This window comes from Lagenorhynchus albirostris, chromosome 3 (assembly GCF_949774975.1).
Source record: "Lagenorhynchus albirostris chromosome 3, mLagAlb1.1, whole genome shotgun sequence".
NCBI lineage: Eukaryota > Metazoa > Chordata > Mammalia > Artiodactyla > Delphinidae > Lagenorhynchus > Lagenorhynchus albirostris.
In genome coordinates, this window is record NC_083097.1 from 119,542,033 (window position 1) to 119,564,276 (window position 22,244).

Genomic DNA, 22,244 nt, shown 5'->3' on the forward strand with positions numbered 1-22,244 from the left:
CCACAGTTACTAATGGAATGAAGGCTTCTTTTTGTTGAAAATGCCATAGACAAGATACTCTAGTTTTCAGAAGTTTTCTAGTATGCCTTTGCTAGCTGAAAGTAGTCTCACTGAAGTTCATACACCAAGAACTTCATCTAAACTTTCAAGATTGTTCTATAAACTCTAGATAGAATACCTCTGTCCAGCAGTCCAGCTCCAGTGCTGCATTAACCACCCTTCTAATAGTAATCAAGCACACCTTTTGTAGGTTACCTTTGTTTCTAGACTTCTATATTTTATGCTTTTGAATATTCAGGTGAATATTAGAAGAGAGTAGGTGTTCTACCAACCTGAAGAGAGAAGCAGTAAGGTTTTCATACAGAGATACTCTTCATAAGATACCTGAAGTCTGTTTAACTCAGAGGAAACATATAGCATATGTTTACATTGGTCATACATGCAGGGTAAAGCCATTCTCTGCCTGTGAAAGACAAATATCAGTGTTTGAGTTAGGAAGAAATAATTCTTGTTCCCCAAAAAAGTACTTTTTTGTTCTATTTTGCAAAGCCATGAACTCACCTAACTATTGCAATTAATGCTAATTCTCTCTGGATTAGAATTTTGGAAAACTTTCCTTAATATAGTGGAGAAATTATTTTTCTACATTTGTTTTATTTAAGTATTTTATAATTTATTTCTACAGAATTACCAGTTATTCATTTAAATAAAGGTTTTATGGGTAGTATTTGAGTATGTCCAGTTAGACAACACAGTTTTAAATCCTACCCATTTGAAAATCAAACGGTATTTTCTTTCACAGCATTCCATTCTAAAGACAACTGTATGTGATACTGTTTACAGTTATGTAGAGAGTCAGAATTAGAACTTGACTCTGATACCCAAAATCTGCCTCTGACTGACATTATGAAACTGAATATTCTTCCAACTAAAGGTACCCCAAATGAATTCTCAATTAGGATTCTCAACAGGTAGTATCACATCTATGATTTTCAAATAGAGTCTCAAACTTTTTAAATGACACTAAGAGCCTGAAACTGAGCCTCATTCATGCTTTTAAAAATACTTCAAGAGCTGTTTTGTTTTTAAATTTTCTGACAGAAAGTGATCTTGGACTTAACAGAAAAAAAAAAAAAGATGATTATTATCACAACAGCATAAGGACACAAGCATGGGAAATAAGAATGCCCACTTAAAAGCTATTGTTTCTGTAAGCCATTTATCCTCCAATAAAGTTGAACACTGAGAAAAAATTTCTGTTAACTCCTACTTTATGTAAGAAATACCAGGTTATGCTATAAGGTTATGCTATAACTGTTTAAGTCTAAATTTGAGTGCCCCCCCCAAATAAAAACTCTGAATTAGATTAATTTTATAAAAGAGGATATGCTGGTGTTTCATATAAACCTGTTCACAGTTTTAATCCCAATTAAATGACTTCAAATTGCAAGTGACTAAGAAGAGTAAATATAGTCAAACATGTTGTTTTGGTTTAAAGATTTTTTTGTCTGACATGGACCATTCTTAAACTCTTTATTTGAATTTGTTACAACATTGATCATGTTTTGGATTTTTGGCTGCGAGGCATGTGGGATCTCAGCTCCCCAACCAGGGATCGAACCTACACCCCCTGCATTGGAAGGCGAAGTCTTAACCACTGGATCGCCAGGGAAGCCCAGTCAACATGTTTTTAACTTTTTAAGCAAGCATGGTCAGATTCTGAAATGAGGAGCAAGTACTAAGAAATTTCAAATGTCTTTGAATATACATATAAGCTACATATTTTTATCAGTTAAATTCGATCAAACAACTTAAAATCTTGTCAAATTGTGATGCAGTGGTTTTGGGCAGTCTTTTTTTTTGGCAACAGATAGTCAAGGTGACTTCTTTCTTTAAAGTAGATACCTAAGGGTATGTGTGGAGATCTGGTCTGGTGAACCACATGGCAGTGCCTACCAACTGACGGCAGAGATGTAGCCCCTTCTTGGAATACAAAGAGTGTGATTATAGTACATATTTCACACGCCTCCTGTCATGTTTCTTCTCACTATGAAGACTGGTCTTCTCCTGCAGGTCTCACTCAGCTCAAATACTAGCCACCCTATCTGAAAAAGGCCTCTCTCTAGTAAAAACTCCATCACGGTCTGAGATTCTTTATTTGATGGTTAGCTGTGTCTCCTCAACTACAGTGTAAGCCATAAAGGTCAGGAACTTTGTCTTGTTCTCTGCTGTAGTTCTCTGCTAATACTGTACCAGGCACAAATTAGGAGTGTGGTAAGTATTTGATGTTCCCCTGTTTGAAACCCCCCCTCCCCCGCGCACTGGCTTCTTCATGCTCCGAGAATAAAATCTAAACTCTATTTCATGGCCTACAAGATGCTGCTTGACTTGGTCCCTGTCCACTTCTCTAAACTCATAGAACATCCTCAGTGGCTTTCTCTCAGTTCCTTACACATGCCAAGGTTGTTTCCAGCCTTTGTACTCATCTTTTCTGCCTGAGATGCCCTACCTTTCCTATAAGCTTGTTCTTTGTACTATTTAGCACTCAGCTCTTTAGAGAGGCCTTCTGTGGTCCCCAAATCTAAAGTAGCCTATACCCCTCTCCCCTCCCCCCACACTATTCTGTCATGGCTCTCTGAAATAATTTTGGTCATTTATTTGATTTTCCTCATCAGTATGTGAGCAGGGGCCTCATCTCTTATAGCTCAAGCTCTCAAATAGTGTCTGGCACTTGGTAAGTACTCAAATATGATTCAATGAATACTGTGCTGGAAAATAAGTATTACCAATAGAGCAACCACCCCAAGTCTAACTCAATAATTCAGCCTCTTTTAAAATATTTAGAGCTAGCATCATCCAGTCTCTACTAAAATAGATACAATAATTCGAGCTTACTACATCAGGCAAGACCCCTCCCATTTCACACTCAGCTCAGCTCAGATAGATGCTCTTCTATAACTTCTACCTGTTCTTTTTATGCCTGGCATACCCAACAGATAAAACAATATGTTTGCTTTATCTTCACAGGATGTCTTTTTAGGCTGTCCTCAGCGTTCTCAAGTGTCCTTTTCCCCTTCCTCCATTCATCCTCTGTTCATCAGCTGATGTTAATTTCCAAACTCCTTGCCACTCTGGACATATTTACAGTCACTGTTACTTTTAATATGGCATCCTGAACACAAACTACTAATGATGGGTTAACTCACATAGAGTACAACGAGACTATTATTCTAATAATGTGGTTTAAGATTTCATTAATTTTTTGGGAATTCTGAGGAGCACCCAGAGCTCACAATTCTAACATCTCTATCTTTTTTCACATGAACACAAATCTCCTTCAGTTTTCACTGTGCCCAGACCAATGGGTAGGTATATGTGAGTGTGTGACTCTCCTCTTTGCATTCTAATAAAGGAAATAAGCTGTGAGTACAAAAAGGTAGAAAGGGATAAGAGCTAGGGATGTACAGCAGAGAGGTTTTACATGGTGGTATGAACATCATGAGCTAGGGGTATGTTTGAAGAACAGATCACGCTGAGTGGGAACAAAGTATGTGAAGGAGAACAACGAGAGATAAAGTGAGGCTGGATTCTGGAAAGCCAGAAACCATGCTGAGTATGCCCTGAGTGCTCACTGAAGACACCTGTGTGTCGGGGTGATCCATTATATGATCAAACTGCATTAGGAAGAAAAACTTAGCATGATGGAGGATAAACTGGAGGCGGAAAACTAGTTAGAAAACAACTGCAATGGGTACGGGGGAATGGATATCTGAAGTATTTCACAGGCCTAGAGGACTAGAGAATAGCTGATTGATCAAATCTTAAAGTGTGGTTGGTTCTCTCCCAAATTTAAAAATAAAATCTTGTTTCCATGTTCTTTCCAAGTCACAGACATTGAGTGAGCCTTGCCATGCAAAGAGATACCGCTTGTCTCTGGGTCCATACCTGTCATCCCCATCTGTAATTGTCCCTGCTGAAAGCAAGATCAGTATGAATTGCATCATGCAATGCAAACACTGCATCTGTTTCCTTTCTGAAATAGGGTTACATAATTAAAACAAGGCCACAGTAAGATTCCTTTTTACTTGCTGTAAACTTTACTGACCCAAAGCGATGCTCACTATTTAAAAAAATCTCCTTAAATTACAGTAATAATGCCACGTGTAATTTGCTCTGCATTACACTTGGCCTGCCTTAAGCATTGATAAACTCTATTTCAAGTTTGCCCAGTTCCAAGATACCTGGTAGGATTGATTCAGTCCTGAAGGAAAATGACTCACAAATGACTTACTCATTAATAATCAGATCAGGAGCAAAACACAGCAAGTTGGAACTTGATTGTCTGTATGATCTCCACCCCAGGGCGAATGACATGAGGAACATCCATGAATATTGCAGTAGGGTCATTTGGTCATCCAGATGTAAGTTCCTGAATCCTGAATTAAGAGGAATAAAGGTATGAGGAAACATTCTAGTTGCCAAAGGGAAGATCATCTCTCTGGGAGCTGCCAAAGACAGTTTTGGAGGACTCTTAACAGATAGAGGAAAGGAAGCACAAAGTGGGCACAGTTTTCCTTTGTCATCTGACATGTTAAGACCAAAGCCCTCAGTACTTTTTAATAGCATTCAATGTAAGAAAACTTAAGAGTTGCCAATTTTTGTCACCTTTTGTCTATGTGAGTAAATATGGACTAAATAGTAAAATGCTATACTAAATAGTAAAATGCTATACTAAATAGTAAAATAGAAAGCCAAGAGTCCTGTTCTGGGATGATACTCATTCAGTGAATTTAAGGTAAAAAAAAATTTCCCGATATTTATACCCTTTCCCCCCTTGATGGAGTGGGGATGGCAGGAGGCCATGGGACCAGGGTGATAGAAAGCCCGAATGTTTTATTTAAAAGATTCTAAGACTTGTGCCTTAGTTGCGTTATCTTTGCATCTTACCTGGTATCGCCTTCGCCCATTTCACCGCTGCGATCACCTGCCGCCCACCTAACATGTTGAGTGTAGTCATGATCCGCCAAGTTGTATCTGGAATGGAGCTGTCGTAGCCCGCATATATCACCTCCGGCTCAATGACCTCCAGCAGTGACACCAGGGTAGGGGTGAGTTGCGGTAACGTTGCGGGGACTATTGTTTTGTTAGCAGAATTTTCAGAAGTTTCTTGTGAGACTCCTGTAGTGGCCTGCTGAATTCCTTTTATCTTTTTCTTTGTTTTACGAGCTGTGGGTATATTAAAAAAAAATACACAGAAATCAGCTGTAATGGGAAAATCCGGGCAGCACAGTTCATTAAAGAGGTATTTTAATTTCTGCAACTATTTAATTTGAAAGAGGAGAAATCTTTTATTTAGCAATTATGATAAGAGAAAAACACATTTTTGCCTGAAAGCAAAGGATCAAGAGGAACCGTTCATTTATTAATTTCCTCTACAGATAAGCCATTCTTCATTATAGTTATACTTTATATCAAATTAAGTGTCTTACAACACTATGTTAAAACAATATAAACAAATCACTCACCTAGATTCTTCCATAAAGTAATTTCTGTTTCAGTTTCTCTCCAAAGTAAAAACTGTCATTAGTTATACAAAGCAAATTACTTTTATTATCAACTGAAAGAAAGAATCTCAGTTTGTAATCCCAGACTAGTAACTGTGGCTTACGGTTAATCTAATTATGGGTATAGACAGTGATACCGTTTATACGCTTGCACAAAGTCCCCTTCTTATCAAGACAGTAAGATGACATAGGAGATCACGCACTAAAAACAAACAGTATTAGTTCTAACAGCAGAAGAATCTACTTTTTCCCTTTATATGATGGATACTATATGGGACTTAAAAACCTTTGTGGAGATGAAGACAAAAACTTTAAATTTCTTTACATAAATTACCAGTGGATAATTTCCCTTTTATGAGAGATTTATATTCATGACTCTGTAAGCCTAAAGTATCCATTTTCATGTAATATATAAAGTAACTAAAACCACCTTTTATTTTTGACTTAGTTTGGAACAGTACAGTCAAATTACAGCATGGATTCTATAGATTTTTTAGTATTCACTCTTGAATTTACTTGTTCTAGTGACAAATAAAAATATTAGGCAAGAAAAGAATTTTAGTATTCCTAAAGAGAAAGCACTCAGAACTCCAAGGAAGGGCAAGGAATGTAATTTGTATGAAAGAAGAAAAAGTAAATGCTAATCACATTTAAAATAATTATTAGATCCTCTGTCCCTAAAATGCCAAAGTACCTAGTTTGTGGAGGACAGATGTGGTGGCAAGAACTATGTATCTCAATGTACAGTGTTAGAAAGGAAAAAAACCCTGCTGTTTACACTGAATAGAATGGTCCCATTTCTTATTGTGCTCTGTGCTGAGACATTTAAGAATTTTTAGTTAACATTTCAAAACAGAGAAACAGGATCACGATAGATCTGTTCTAATTTATTTTACCACGCTCGCTCTATTGAAGATACACTATGCTGTAGTAGTAGAGAGAGCATAAATATGAAACCAGCATGTTTGAATATAATCCTGGCTCTGCCACTGAGTAGTTGGGTATCTGTGCAAGTTATTCCCTGGGCCTTAGTTTCCTCTTCTGTAAAATGAGGATAATATTAGTACCTACCTCATAGGGTCCGTTGATAACTAAAAAACAGTTCTTGGCGCATGTTAAGCGCTGTATAAGAATGATCATTGCCACAACTGGTGGTAAAATACAGTTGTAGAATATTTTGAATTCACATAGTCCAAGTCTACAGAGGAGTGATGAAGTTTTAAAAAAGGAAGAGCTCCTACACGTAAGGAAACCCTTTAAACAACCAAAGGTATCTCACTGACACCCAGATCTCCAAATCGTGGAATGTACTTGGCTGTAGACAAAGTAAACAAGAACATGCATATCCCCAGTCAATACACTGAAACAGTACGGTAAAAACTTCAATTAACCATAACTTTAAATTTGTCTAGAATATGTGTTCCTACACTCCACATTAAAACAAAGAAGAAAGGACAACGACGAAATGGAGGATTTTAAAGTCTTCTCACCATAAAAACTCCTAGAAGAGAACATAGGCAAAACATTCTGATATAAATCGTACCAATGCTTTAAGTCTGTCTCCCAAGGCAATAGAAATGAAAACCAAAATAAACAAATGAGACCTAATCAAACTTACAAGCTTTTGCACAGCAAAGGAAACCATAAAAAAAAAAAAACCGAAAAGACAAATCTACAGACTGGGAGAAAATGTTTGTAAATGATATGACTGACAAGGGCTTAATTTCCAAAATATACAAACAGCTCATACAACTCGACAACAAGAAACAACCCATTTGAAATAGGCAGAAGACCTAAATAGACATTTCTCCAAAGAAATACAGATGGCCAACAGGCACATGAAAAGATGCTCAACGTTGCTAATTATCAGAGAAATGCAAATTAAAACTACAATGAGGTACCACCTCATGCCAGTCAGAATGGCCATCATTAAGAAGTCTACAAATAAGAAGTGCTGGAGAGGGTGTGGAGAAAAGGGAACTCTCCTGCACTGTTGGTGGGAATTTAAGTTGGTATAACCACTGTGGAAAACAGCATGGAGGTTCCTCAGAAAACTAAAAACAGAGTTACCATATGATCCAGCAATCCCACTCCTGGGCGTATATCCACACAAAACTATAATTCAAAAAGATACATGCATCCCTATGTTCATAGAAGCACTGTTCACAATAACAACCTAAGTCTCCATCGACAGATGAATGGATAAAGAAGATGTGGTACATGTACACAGTGGAGTACTACTCAGACATGAAAAAACCCCAAAATAATGCCATTTGCAGCAACATGTATGCAACTAGAGATCAGCATACTAAGTCAGAAAGAGAAAGACACATACCATATGATAACACTTATATGTGGGATCTGAAATAGGACAGAAATGAACCTATCTACAAAGAAACAGACTCAACAGACACAGAGAACAGACTGGTGGCTGCCAAGGGAGAGTGTGGTGGGGGAGGGCTGGATTGGGAGTTTGGGATTAGCAGATGCGAACTGGTACATACAGAATGGATAAATAACAAGGCCCTAATTTATAGCGCAGGGAACTATATTCAATATCCTGTGATAAAGTATGACGGAAAAGAATATGAAAAGAACGCATATATATGTATAACTGAGTCACTCTGCTGTATAGCAGTAATTACCACAACACTGTAATTCAACTATACTTCAATAAAAAATAAAAACGTAAAAAAATATCAAAGGTAAAAAATCATCTTCTGTACTCAATATATAATCAGTTTAATTTCTTACTGCTTATCTAAGAACTGATGCTTCAAGCTCAGAAAGGCCTATTGAGCCCAACTGTGTTGTGCTGACTCTGTACTATTTTCACATAACTGTGGCAAGGAGTCGTTAATTGAATTAGTTAAGCAATCACTATTTTTAATCACAATTTAGTTAATAAGCTTTTTCTCTAAGTTCCTGACCCCTTGGAGCATACAGGAGATTAGCAGTCAATATATGATCTCTACAGAAGTGTTCACGAGTCTGTGATAGCTCCATTTCATTCTTAAGAAAAGTAAAGAAATCTGATTTAGCTTAAAACTTAGCTTAAAAATGTTAGTTATGAAATCTGATACCATAAGCCTCCTTGCCTATAAGTTCCACTTGACCCTGATGACAAAAATAAAACTATAATTAGGAATAATTACAATACACCTTAAAATGAAAAAACATTTAGGATCACCATTAAAAAACTTACTGTACTCAAAGGCCAGGCACTTTAAGCAGTGAAGAAGGTTGCCTTAAAATAAATCTTGAGAGTCGCTTGGTATGGAGCAACAGTATCAAAATACAGCACTTGCAGTACTAAGTTACATTTATGGAGAGCACTGGGCTCTGAGAGAGGTGACTGCTTCTGCAAAATTACTCTGAGAGGGCTATCATGAAACTGCTTAGGGGAAACACTCCGATGAACAAGAGAACATTTTTAAAGATTGTTTAAAGAAAAACAAAGAAGAACAATGTAGTTCAGCCATGTGTTTCATGCTTAAGTACTAAGTATTATTAAGTATTATTGCCCACCAAATACTTCTGGGACACACACATACCTACTCCAAATAAAAGTTTTATATATACTGGAATAATTAAAAACAAAAGTGAGGCTTTCACACTAAAACCACATATACACAAAAACTCTATTAGATTTTTTAAAGCCTTCCTTTAAATTTTTCTACAAGTAGAGTTACATTATCAACTGCACGATATGTGCTACCTAATAGCTAATATATGATTAAATAACAAACTAGAACTGTGTAGTGTAAGTGGACATGAGGTTAATAATCTTGGTCCTACTTGAAGGTGGTTTTAATATGAGGGTCCAAAATAACCTCTTTGAGTAGAAGAATGTATATCAAAGACTAGCATGTAGTAGCTCTTGACAAAGGCTAGTTTCCCCAGTATTCTGATATTTTATATGACAACTTATAGAAGCATGCCGTGTGGTTTTTTATTTCAGTGTTTTGAGAAACTGCGGCTTAGTTTAAATTGTACGTTTAAATTTTATTCATTCAAAAAAGTTGACTTTTCAATGGAAGACCTGATTAGAAATGGCAGTGATGGTATATTTGATAATACAGAGAAAATGAGATGTCACTCGCTGCCTTGGGCTTCCGGTGAGGTAAAGGCAAAGGGCACTACAGCTGTTACTAAATTGTAAGAAGGAGGAGAAATGGGACAAACTTACTAGCCTGGTCCATCAGAATCATTATTTTATAGGTGATATATCTTATTTCTTTTGAATAAAAAAATTCCCTTATACTTGGGATAGGGGAGGAATTGCTCAAAAGAGCTTAAAGCTCCAAAGATCAAAGTAAAGCTTGATGTGTATTTGGGAAAGCATCTAAAATGTTACTGGGTAAGCAACCACACTATATCAGTGATATGACAGAATTTTATTTGAGCTTGTCCTTTGAGTAAACGTATTTCTAAATATAAAATAGCTGAGATGAAAACATGGGGATTAAAGGAAAGTAGAAAAACTGGGGCTGGAGAAAAAAATATATAAACCAAGCACTAAAACCTGACATGGGCTAATATATATTTATTTAAATGGTGAGAGAACAGAAAAATGAAACTAGAATATACACAGAGATGTGATATGTAAGAAAGTTAGGAATAACTATCTGGGTTTTTTTGTAACAAGAAGAAATTATCCTTGTGGTACTGAAAGTGAACTTCTACATGAATGTGTAATCAATCTCTGTAGCTTTTGTAACACCTACAAGAAGATGGGCATTTATCATTTTCTTTTTTCTTTTTTTTTTTTTTAATATTTTTGGGGTTTTGTGTTTTTGGCCGCACCGTGCAGCATGCAGGATCTTAGTTCCTCAACCAGGAATTGAACCCATACCCCCTGCATTGGGAGCGCAGAGAACCACTGGAACACCAGGGAAGTCCCAGCTATCATTTTCTTTAAAGCAATGTTTAACATGTTGACACTCTGTAATAAAGTGATTGGTGTGTCATGAAGGTCTGTAAAACATGGTGAAGAAAAGACTAATTTAATCTGTCTTTTTTGCTATTGAAGTAATACGAAGAACTGAGAAGATAATGTTGTGTGTCTGGTTTGGGGAATTAGACTACAGTCACACCCATAAATCTACTTTATATTTAAAAACATATACACACAGTGTGTACTAGATGGCACCAACAGTCTCTCTTCTGTCAAAAGAACCACATGGTTTCCATGCTCCCTCTAATATCACCATATTCGACAAGATTAGTCTTTCCAAAATACAAGTCTGATCATGCCTCTGCCCTTACTTTCCACCTACTCCCTACTCAACTTCTCTAGATTTAAAATTCAATGTTGCTTCTTCTAGGAAGCTTTCCCTGCCTTTTAGGACAGAATTAGGTGACCTTCCTTTTGCTCCTGTAGCTCTCTATTCCTTTTGTAGTGTGCTGTACCATTTTGTGATTCACTCTGCAACCTAACTAGACAGTAAAGTACTTGAATACAGGCACTATTTTACTGATGTTGAATACAGACACTGTTTTATGTCTAGTGCTTGCCTTGGTGAGTACTTGTTGAATCAAAGTGCACAGGGGTTACTAGATCACCACTACCACCTTCATGGAACTTGCAGTTTCAACTAAGGCAAAATTCCAAACGTTTTTTCCAGAGGAAAGATTTTAAATGATGAGATCAATTTTAATTATACAGCTTGTTATATAAACCAGGATATGAAACTTATAACTAGTTTCAGATTTCTTCTTTGCTTGAAAAACAAACAAAACCCATCCAATTCCTCCTTGAGGAGTTTTTTCCCCCCCTGTAGATTTGTAACAAAAGATTTATATATACACATATGTGCCAAGTAAAAGGTAAATAACAGAATAATGGACATGTAACTATATCTAGTATAAAAACATTTCTAACCGTAGCAAATAGTTTTGAGGTTGAAAAAAGAAATAAGGAAGATCAAAGTAATGTTTCTTCAAGTCTTGTAAGTTTCATTATTACATAATTTTCTTTCTTAGCATATAGTCTGGCTACACTGAATTCACTGTGTACAGTAAAAGTTGGTGAATAAACTTAAGCAGAATATGAAATACTCATTAAAAAATCCTACTTTTAATTATTACATCTGCTTATGTATATTTTAAAAAGTAAAACAGTACATTTTTATTTGATGCAGAGACAGTTCATTTTAGATATTTTTACATTACCTTCCAGGTTCATTCCTGCTTGAAGACATTTTCTATAGCGGCATGCTGGGCAGTTTTTTCTTCGAATTTTATCAATGATGCAATCATTTCTTCCAGCACAAAGATAATTGTGCTGTCCTATATGGAAAATAAAGACACTGTTAAAATTTCACAGGCCTTAAAGGATATTTTTATGGAGAGGCTCTTTGCTGCTGTTGTTGTTTTGGGTGGAACATAGCCAAGGACCAAAGGCATTGATTAAGAAACATACAGTGTACTTTCTTACATTCATTACAAAGTTGAGAGGTCAACTTAAAATAAAAAGCCTTTCATATTCTGTTTGACAAACATAGTTCATTAAAAAAAACTTTACTGCAGTATACATATAGAAAAGCTCACAAATCCTAAGTGTACCACCTAACCTAATAAATTTTCATAAGCCAAACACTTCCATGTAATCAGCTCTCATATCAAGAAGCAGAACAGTTCCCCCACAAACCCTCTTGTTGCCCCCTTCCAGTCCCTACCTACCAGGCGTTACCTCTTTCTTGATAAGCTGTTCTTTAAATTGTGCTTTAAACAGTTGTTTCTTCTAACAATTACAGAAGATCTCTGTATTTTATTTATTCTATTTATAGAAGATCTCATTATTTTATTATGACTTCTAACTTAATGCTAAGGAGGACTAGAGAAAGAGGAAACTGGTTTAAAAATACTGTGAGAGTCACAAAAGGAAAATGACTTTAATTCAGCATTGCACCACCGTATGCAAATAAAGCGTGCTCCCCTTCCAAATTTTTAAATAAAGTGATAGGTAAACACTTAAATTATGTTAAGGTTGCCAGCAATTAGTTAGGTGTATCACAGACTTGGCAAACTAAGCTACTGTATATAGGACTTAGGGAGATTTGTTCATTATTTCACATGCTTTTTGACTCCAAATACTAAAGATCGTTACTGTTTAAAATCTTCTGCCACCCAGTATTAAATGTGCTAAGAGGCAGAAATGCAGTTTTCACCTGTCAAAAATTTTCAAGGAAAATTTAAAAGGGACTTCCCTGGTGGTGCAGTGGTTAAGGATCCGCCTGCCAAAGCAGGGGACACAGGTTCGAGCCCTGGTCCGGGAAGATCCCACATGCCGTGGAGCGACTAAGCCTTTGGGCCATAGCTACTGAGCCTGCGCGCCTAGAGCCCGTGCTCTGCAGCAAGAGAAGCCACCACGATGAGAAGCCCGCGCACCACAACGAAGAGTAGCCCCCGCTCACCACAACCCGCGCACAGCAATGAAGACCCAATGCAGCCAAAAATAAATAAATTAATTAGAAAGAACAACAAAAAAAGGGACAGACAGAAAGTCTTCCTACCCTCTCCCTCCCCTCAATTGTACCCTCTTTTTTTTTTTTTTTTTTTTTTGCGGTATACGGGCCTCTCACTGTTGCGGCCTCTCCCATTGTGGAGCACAGGCTCCGGACGCGCAGGCTCAGCGGCCATGGCTCACGGGCCCAGCCGCTCCGCGGCATGTGGGATCCTCCCGGACCGGGTCACGAACCCATGTCCTCTGCATCGGCAGGCAGACTCTCAACCACTGAGCCACCAGGGAAGCCCCAATTGTACCCTCTTTTGTTGAAGAAAACTATCTGAAGATTTGCTAGCCTAGCAAAAACTGAAAGGATCCTCCTACACAAGACCAGCATATCTAAATAGATACACTAGATAATTAAGAGTCTGTGTCTTTACACTAGAGGGGATGGTCTTCTGAAGACTACAGAACATTTGTCTTCTCAAAAATAAATCATATTCAAAGAAAAGAGAAAAAATCATAATCATCAATTCATTAGGTTGAATATACCTAGTCTAACTTCTGGGAAAAGATACTTTATGCCTAGAATAATCTACTTGACTTGGATGAAAATAAACTATATTCATTTCTTCCTAACATGTTAAATCACACTGCTTGTTAAGCATTAGTTTGGGGTAGATGGTTAACTGTATCAGGTTCAATTCTTTGTGAGAAACAGGCCACAGAATTGACTAATGGTCTACAATTCAGCTTTGTTCCAGAGTTGTTCTTCAATGCCAAATGTCTGTACGAGCTGTTTCAATTCCTTTCTGTATTGTGTAAGTTTGCTAGCTTCCTTACTTGGACATGAAATGGAAGCACTAATGCCATAATTCTATCCTCTATACAGTTTAAGTAGGAACAACAGATGCCATCATAATTGAAGCAGTTATAATACACAGAAGTTCTACCCCATAAGAATATCCCTGAATCACTGTCCTGTAGTTAATTGAAAAAATTACTCATTGCTAAACACAGAAAAAGTTTCAGTGCATTATTTATATCTAACCAAAAGATGAGAATGTGCATGCTATGCTAATAATGATTTCTTTATCCCAGGCATGTCTCGAGCACAATTAAGAATCTGAGCTACACTATCAGGGGGCATTGTACCTTCGTAAGTTCAAATCAGCTCTTTCTGGTTATTAGTATGAAGTTGGACAAGCCTTTGGGTGTGTTATCTATAAAAAGAATAGTGGTCACTATTTACAAGGCATGGACATGTACCACTAATAGTCACTCCCTGTCAATCATTTTGATAAGACAATAAGACATCTTAGTTTGGAATTCCTGTGTCCTTTACCACTTGGTAAATTCCCTTTCTAACTAAAAAGAGAGAGCAGATGTCAGGAGAAAAGCTTTCGGGCCAGCTGGAATTTCTCAACATTGTTTTGTTTGCATTGTATTTATATTTTTATGGTAAAAATCTGTTTTTGGCAATTGATTCTATTTCTATTTCTGGTAGATGTTGTAGCCAGCCTCCAAGATGGCCCCCAGTGGTCTCTGTCTCCTGGTATTCACACTCTTAGATAGTCCCTTCCCAAACTATACCAGCACTGGTCTGTGTGACCAATAAAATACAGCACAAGTGACAAGTATATCACATCTGAGATTAAGTTATAAAGATATTATGTTCCCATATTTGTCACAGCCTCTCTTGTGGATCATTTGTTCCAGGGGAGGCCAGCTGCTATGTTGAGAGCAGCACTAGACGAGGCCCACATAATGAGGAACTGAAGCTTCCTGCGAAAAGCAATGTTAATGGGCTGGGAAGTGGATCCTCTAGCCCCACGCAAGCCTTCAGATGACTGCAGCTTCCACCAACAGTCTGAATGTAACTTCATGAGAGTCCCAGGACTACCCAGCTAATAAGCTGCTCCCAGATCCCTGACTCTCAGAAGCTGCGTGATACAATAAACATCTCTTGTTTTAAGCTACTCATTTTGGGGGTAATTTGTTACACATCAATAGATAACTAATACAGTAGAGATAGTAAAGTTGTTTTAAAATAAAGTTATAAACAAGAGTGATCCAAGAAAAATATTAGGTAGTAAATAGAACAGTGATGCTTGGACATGATCAAGATAATGAAAGTGGTACAGGAAATGGGCAGCACAGCAAAGGGCATGTCCTAGGGTTTTCTGTAGTTTGTATACCCTATTGGAAGTATCCAAGTTTCAAATGTGAACTGTGACTGTCAGCTTGAGCATCTTTCTTTACTGCTCTCAAAAACAGTGTGGTATAGTGCAAAGTGCACTTGGCAAAGGGCCAGGAAGCCCTTGGTCTGATTTGCAGCTCTACTGCCTAGCTGTGTGATCTTAGTAATGTTTATTAACCTTCCCGAACCCCCTGTTTCTCCATCTGTAAAGTTGGAAAATTAGCACCTACCTTGCTGTGCTTCTGCAAGGGTTAAAGGCAGTTGTGTAGAAGGTTCTTAAAATAGCGCCTAGCACATTGTAAGCACTCAATAAACACTAGCTAGTAAATAATTCCCTTGTTATTGCTTTCATCTCAGTATTTAACTAGATTATAAACTGCCAGGAGATGTGATTTTTATCCTTTCAGGAAGTCAGTATAGCATTGAGATTAAGAGCCTGTTTGGAGACAGCTATGTTTGAATCCTAGCTCTGTCAAACTGTGTGAGCTTCAGTTTCCTAGTCTATCAAATATGGATCATAATAGCATCTAAGATCCCACAGAGCTGTTAATTAAGTGGTATGACATATAAAACATAGTGCTTGGTACGTCATAAATGAAGGGTAGCTGATATCCATCTCCATTATGACCCACCAACAAAGATTATATGCAATTTGTGCAAAGCGAACATAAGAAAAAGGGACTCAGCGAAAAAAAAGATCATTCAGCTAGTATACATCTAAAGAAATGGAGCTACCCAAATTCTTCTCTGTATGCAAAAAAGCAACTCCTAGAATAATGAATGAAAAAATTCAAAATATCAGTCCTCGATCTGGGTTGTATGGATAATAAATAAGTAAAACTTTTGCAAATTTCCTAAAAATATTTAAATGTTTGGGTATTTACAATACTTTGCCAGTCTGGTGGACAACCTATAATATCTAGCAGGTGTTAAAAATGGAATGAATGTAGTGTAATGAAAATCATACAAGCTTCATCTTTGTAAGTGTTCAAGAAAGTGCTCCAAAATATGTATCTGGACTTAAAAACAGATTTCTATCATGTCTAGAAAGGAAAAGTAGAACTGCCATGAAGTTAGTTTAGCAAATGATTACAGAATTTTAGAGCTGGAAGTGACCCTGGAGAAAATTTAAGTCCAAATAAAGGATTTACTTAACACAGTTCACATTTTAACCTTTTCTTATTAATCATGTAATCTAGCTATCATATTTAACTGAAATACTTGTATGATATACATTTTGAAATAGTATAGCTAATATTCAATGAAATTTTACCTTAAAACAAATATAAGAATTTAATTCTAAAGCAGAGATTAAGGCCAGAGGGCATATGGCCTGCAGTGATGTCTTATTTGTAGTATGTTTAGCTTTTTTCTTCTTTTTTAAATTGCATTTGGATGCTTTTAGGTAGGGCATGCTTGCACTCTCTAACATAAATAACTGCCCTTCCTTGCCCAGTTGTATTATATTTGGCCAGAATGACCCACACTCAGTCGCTGTAGGCATTGGAATTGGAATTTGTAGCCCTGTTTTAAGGAATGATTTTAGTTAAAATGAGGACAAATGAAAAAAAAATTTTTTTAATTCCTGTATTTCTCTTAAGGCTCCATTGTCTCATTCTGAATTTCACTTTCAGAATTAAAATTTGTCAATATTATTTTGATGTACAGAAATACTGTAATACTGTTATCACTGCATTTATATATACCATGGAAAGAACAAATCAGTGAAGAAAGTGCTGAATAAAGTAAGGACAAGAAGAAGCTTCTGTCTGTGGTAAATAACATCTACTTTGTTAGAGACAGTGCATTAATTAGGGGTGGGCTTTACTTAATGACTCTACTCAGTAGTTGGATGATACCAAACTGGTTAAAGCCTGCATCCCTGTGCTCTCTGCCGGATAACACAAGTAATTTTATAGTTTGTTAATATATGAAAAGCAATCCGAACAAAAGAAAATGACTCATCTAACTCTTAAGGACATGCAAACTCAACTGAAGCCAGATAATAATCTTTCTCGTACTGTGAATGAATACGTTAATTTTTAAAAAATCTAATTATCTAATCAGAGCTTTAGGTAATCCATTCAGGCCACACTGCCTTCCAAATGCTTTACAAATTACAAAACAGTTTTTTCTAAGAGGATTCACTGGTCATATTAGAAAATTTTAGTGTGACTTCCAATAATTTGCTTATGGAATGAATTTTTCCTTCCGTAAGGAGCTGATGTGCAGGCTGAATCTGTAACAAGGGTAAAATTTACATGAATATAATACTTGTCAAGTGAAGTCACCTCCTCTAAAACACCTTCTTTCCTGACCTCCTCAGGCAGTTTGTCACTTGCTCCTCTGTATTATAATCTCTGTACCTTGTAACTGTTAAGTCATCTTTCACTTCCAAGTACACCGTGACCTCCCAGAGAGCAGGGATCAGGTCTTACACCACATTTATATCACAAAGCACAGGCCTGGCTTATTGGAAAACAAAACAAAACACTTTCCCCCCTCACAGTTCTCATTATCACTCATTTTTGCCAGACTGGAATAGTTGGTGGCTTTAAAACCAGCTAATTCATGGGAATTAAAGCCCATAATACTAACACAATGAGCACTAGTTACTGCTGAAACCTAACACCATCATTTCACATGATAGCACTTTCTTAGTTATCTTCTGTTCTCTGACCATACTCCCTCCCTTCAGTTTATAGTTTTCTATTTTATTCTAGTTTGTTTTTTTAAAGTATCTCTTCCCCACTAGAGCACTTAGGAGCTACCCTCCTCCCCCTGCTTTTACTGACTTCTAGCCTTAATGGGCTTTGCATATAATAGAAATTTCAGAATCCACTCTGAGAAATAGGAACCAGAGAAATAATAAAACTCTTCAAAACACACACTACCTTCCACTGCTCTTTTGAAGAATACTTTACAGCTTCCACAAGTTAAGACCCCATAATGACATCCCGAAGCTTCATCAGAGCACACTAGGCAGAGTTTGGGAGGTGGTCCCGTTGCTGCTGAGGAGCTGGATGGAGGAGAGCTTACATCTGGTCTCATTCCAGGGCTAAAAAAGGAAGAAAGCAGTGTGACGATTTAACTGTCATGACTGTCACAGAAGTATCAAAATACAGTTCTCTTACCTTCTCACTCCACAGTGAGCATGTTCACACTGAACTCTGGCTTCAAGTACTAGCAAGCATTAAAATATCCTACCTAGATATAGTCAAATAACGTTTTATTCTTCTATACAAAATTAAGAGTGAGGTAATTTCTTTTTAAGTATTCCCTGGGAGCTCCCTGGGGTCTGGTGGTTAGGATTTGGTACTTTCACACTGCCACAGTCCAGGTTCAATCTTTGGTCGGGGAACTGAAATCCCAGAAGCCATGGGGCGTGGCAAAAAAAAAAAAAAAGAAACGTATCCCTTAAAAAGAATGGACTTAGATATTATAATTTTTAGTTGCTTGGGAGTTGTTTATAATCACCTTTACTAAAGTATCATTTACATACAATAACATTAACCATTTATAAGTGTACAATTGATGAGTTTTGTTACATGGATAATTGTGTAACTACCACCATGATCAAGAGATATAGTATATATTCCATCAACCGCCAAAGATTCCTTAGGACATCATTTTTTTCCCTCTAATTTTAAGATATTGTACAGGGATCTTTCTAATTTCATTCAAGTCTCATTACAATTCTACCCATTCCTCTGCTTCAGTTAAAATTTCTTACAATATACACGTAATTTGTTCTATTGTGCTTCACTTTATTGCACTTAACAGATGCTGCAAAATTGTCAGATGGTTAGTATTTTTTAGCAACAAAGTATTTGTTTTTGAATTTTATTTTCTTTTTTATACAGCACGTTCTTATTAGTTATCTATTTTATCCATATTAGTGTATACATGTCAATCCCAATCTCCCAGTTCATCACACCACCACCCCCACCACTTACCCCCTTGGTGCCCATAGGTTTGTTCTCTACATCTGTGTCTCTATTTCAGCCCTGCAAACCAGTTCATCTGTACCATTTTTCTAGGTTCCACATATATGCATTAATATACGATATTTTTCTCTTTCTGACTTAGTTCACTCTGTATGACAGTCTCTAGATCCATCCACATCTCTACAAATGACCCAATTTTGTTCCTTTTTATGGCTGAGTAATATTCCATTCTGTATATGTGCCACATCTTCTTTATCCATTCGTCTGTCGATGGGCATTTAGGTTGCTTTCGTGACCTGGCTATTGTAAATGGTGCTGCAATGAACATTGGGTTGCATGTGTCTTTCTGAATTATGGTTTTCTCTGGGTATATGCCCAACAAAGTATTTTAAAATTAAGGTATGTACATTGTTTTTCAGACACACTGCACACTTAACAGACTATAGTATAGTGTAAACATAACTTTTATATGCACTGGAAAGTGACTTGCTTTATTGCAACATTTTCTTTCTTGCTGTGGTCTGGAACCAAACCAGCAGTATCTCTGAGGTATGACTGTATTAAAGTTTGGTCCAGCATCTCTCATTCCCAGTGTCATCCTAGCTGAAATGACAGTTTTTTATGACTTAGAAGAGAATGGTGCAGAAACATTACCTCCTACAACTTTCTAGTCTGGCTTGCAGCAAGTAAGACTTTTTTCCAGCACTGGGCTTTCAACAGTAAGGACTATGCTGCCCTCCCCACTCTGTGTACATATGCCCTGGAGAAAAAGATGGAAAATGGGAATCTGCTTCTCCTGCTAGGTCTTGTTTTCATTTTGTAGATTTCTCACCACAAAAGATAAATATTCCTTTTCTAACTTGTTGTTTTGAGAATTTTCAGACACTCAAAAGTTGAAAGTATTGTGCAATGGATGTATAGTCTTTACTTATACTCACCAATTCTCAACATTTTGCCACATTTGCTTATAAAGATATATTTTTATAAACCAACGAAACAGTGATCCCTTTAATGCTAGAGGAAAGATTAACTATAAAACCTTCGTTATAGATGATACAGTGGTTTCCAATGTTGTATATTTCTAAGGAATGTTCATCTTACATGCTAACTTTAGAATCAAAACTGTATTGTGTACTGTATAACTCAAAAGAGTTCCTAACCTTTCTAACCTTGTGTAACTAAAAAGAGTCCCTGAAAATAGTTTCTAGAGACTGCTAATTCCTTCTCTGGTCATGTGTTCTTCAAACATATGGATGGTAGCAATCTGTTGATTTTGGAACTTTACACATTAAAAGTGTATTGTTCATCACCTATATAAGAAATCTCTCCCTGAGATTTTCTTTATCTGCCTGTTCTCTAAAGAGATGGCATTTAGGGATAAATTATTCATAAATAATAAATTATTATTAAATCTCAATTACAAATATGCTTAAACTAAATCACAGAGCAAACTGACTTAAGAAATTGTTTGGGTAATTAACATGGTTAGAAATTATATTTATTAAGTAACATCTTTTTGTTATTCTGTTTTTGGAATAAAAGTTAAAAGTTGGACTTCCCTGCTGGCATAGTGGTTAAGCATCTGCCTGCCAATGCAGGGGACACGGGTTTGAGCCCTGGTCCAGGATGATCCCACATGCCGCAGAGCAACTAAGCCCGTGCGCCACAACTACTGAGCCTGTGCTCTAGAGCCCGTGAACCACAACTACTGAAGCCTGCGCGCCTAGAGCCCGTGCTCTGCAACGAGAAGCCACCGCAATGAGAAGCCCATGCACCGCAACGAAGAGTAGCCCCCGCCCAGCAACGAAGACCCAACACAGCCAAACATTTTAAATAAATAAATATTTAAAAAGTTAAAGTTAATTGTAGAATGACAATTTGTTTTGTAAATGTCACTTTAAATAATTAGGTCGATAAACTCCAAAGCTCCCCCTGAATTCTGTCCTCAAACGAAGCTAGCCAACCCTATGTTTATCTAGAGGCTTAGCGACTGACAGCATTCCCACCACTCCAGTTCTGGGAATAGGCCCCAGGGTTTCATATTGTTCTCTGAACACTGTAAAGGAGAATTTCTGGATGCTTCTGTATCACAAGGCATTGATCCCCTGCTAGATTTGGGAGAGTGTACTGAGTGCATATTGAAAGCCTACAATGGAAGAGAATAACCTGAAATGACTCTGCTGTAGGTCTGGCACGAACCATCCTTGATTAATGGAAACTTGTGACTAATGTAGCAGAGCTGCTCTGGGCCAGAGTTTTACAGAGAAGTAGGAAGGTCTTGGAGTGAGTGAACAGAGCAATGTGTTAGGGAAGCAAAAAATTCCTTGGCTTCTGTTCTGAAGATGCTCCTATTCCTGCTCAGCCAATCTCTGTCATCTGACATCTATTTTTAGGGACCATCCAGTTGTTTGTATATTTAGTTTATGGAAAATAAGTGCAATATTTATTGATTTGAAAGGTTAACTCTACAATGTTTCCTCAACTAATTTTATATATATATATATATATACACACACACACACACACACACAGAAATACATATTAAAAATGTTTAAACAGTACTTTGGTAGTATTTTATAGTATTAAAACACTTTCATGAATAGAAGCTCATCTGTCCTCTCAACAACCCTGTGAAAAGGATGCCGTCACCTCTAGATGAGGTCACGCAGTTGTTGGAGGTTGATCAGGGAGCCTGTTTGTGGTCAAATTGACATGTTTCAGATCCCAGTTCTACCATTTCAAAGCTTATGTGACCTTGGATAGGTATCTACTACTTTGAACCTCTGTTTTCTCACAAGTAAACTCGAAGGACATCACCTGTGTGTGTGTTGTGAAAACAAGAGAACACACAGAAAGTCCAGCACATAGTTCCTCCCTCCCTCCAGCAGGCACCTGATAAATGTTCATTCTTTTCTCTTTCAGGAAAACAAGATTTTATGAGAAAGCCTGATATAAGTATTATGTAAGTAGTATTAAGTCTAAAATCTAGGACAGTATTCCCAAATTCTCAGTTATAATTAGAGCACATGCAAAACACGTTCAGGCCACTCAACTGTGAGCTAGAGATGGCAAACAAAAGAGAA

The 22,244-nt window shown here is 37.1% G+C and overlaps 2 protein-coding genes across 11 annotated transcripts in view; one reads left to right on the forward strand and one right to left on the reverse strand.

The window, feature by feature from the left end:
* Positions 1-1,970, forward strand: part of ARHGAP26 (Rho GTPase activating protein 26) — a 543,304-nt gene extending 541,334 nt beyond the window's left edge. The window contains exon 23 of one of the 2 annotated variants that reach the window (XM_060143876.1): positions 1,871-1,970. In XM_060143876.1, coding sequence (XP_059999859.1) covers positions 1,871-1,896 — 26 coding nt within the window. In that variant the 3' untranslated portion in view covers positions 1,897-1,970. The remainder of the gene's footprint in view (positions 1-1,870) is intronic. The other variant, XM_060143880.1, reaches the window with a different exon arrangement.
* NR3C1 (nuclear receptor subfamily 3 group C member 1) overlaps positions 1-22,244 on the reverse strand; it is a 129,469-nt gene that overhangs the window by 13,749 nt on the left and 93,476 nt on the right. For 8 of the 9 annotated variants that reach the window (XR_009539615.1, XM_060143891.1, XM_060143890.1 and 5 more), the window contains exons 3-7: positions 18,106-18,272; positions 11,739-11,855; positions 4,948-5,226; positions 4,292-4,436; positions 333-463 (exon numbers count right to left, since the gene is read on the reverse strand). Coding sequence is in view for 8 of the 9 variants with exons in the window: in XM_060143891.1 (XP_059999874.1) it covers positions 333-463; positions 4,292-4,436; positions 4,948-5,226; positions 11,739-11,855; positions 18,106-18,272 (839 nt within the window). In the remaining variant the exon portion in view is untranslated. The remainder of the gene's footprint in view (positions 1-332; positions 464-4,291; positions 4,437-4,947; positions 5,227-11,738; positions 11,856-18,105; positions 18,273-22,244) is intronic. The other variant, XM_060143895.1, reaches the window with a different exon arrangement.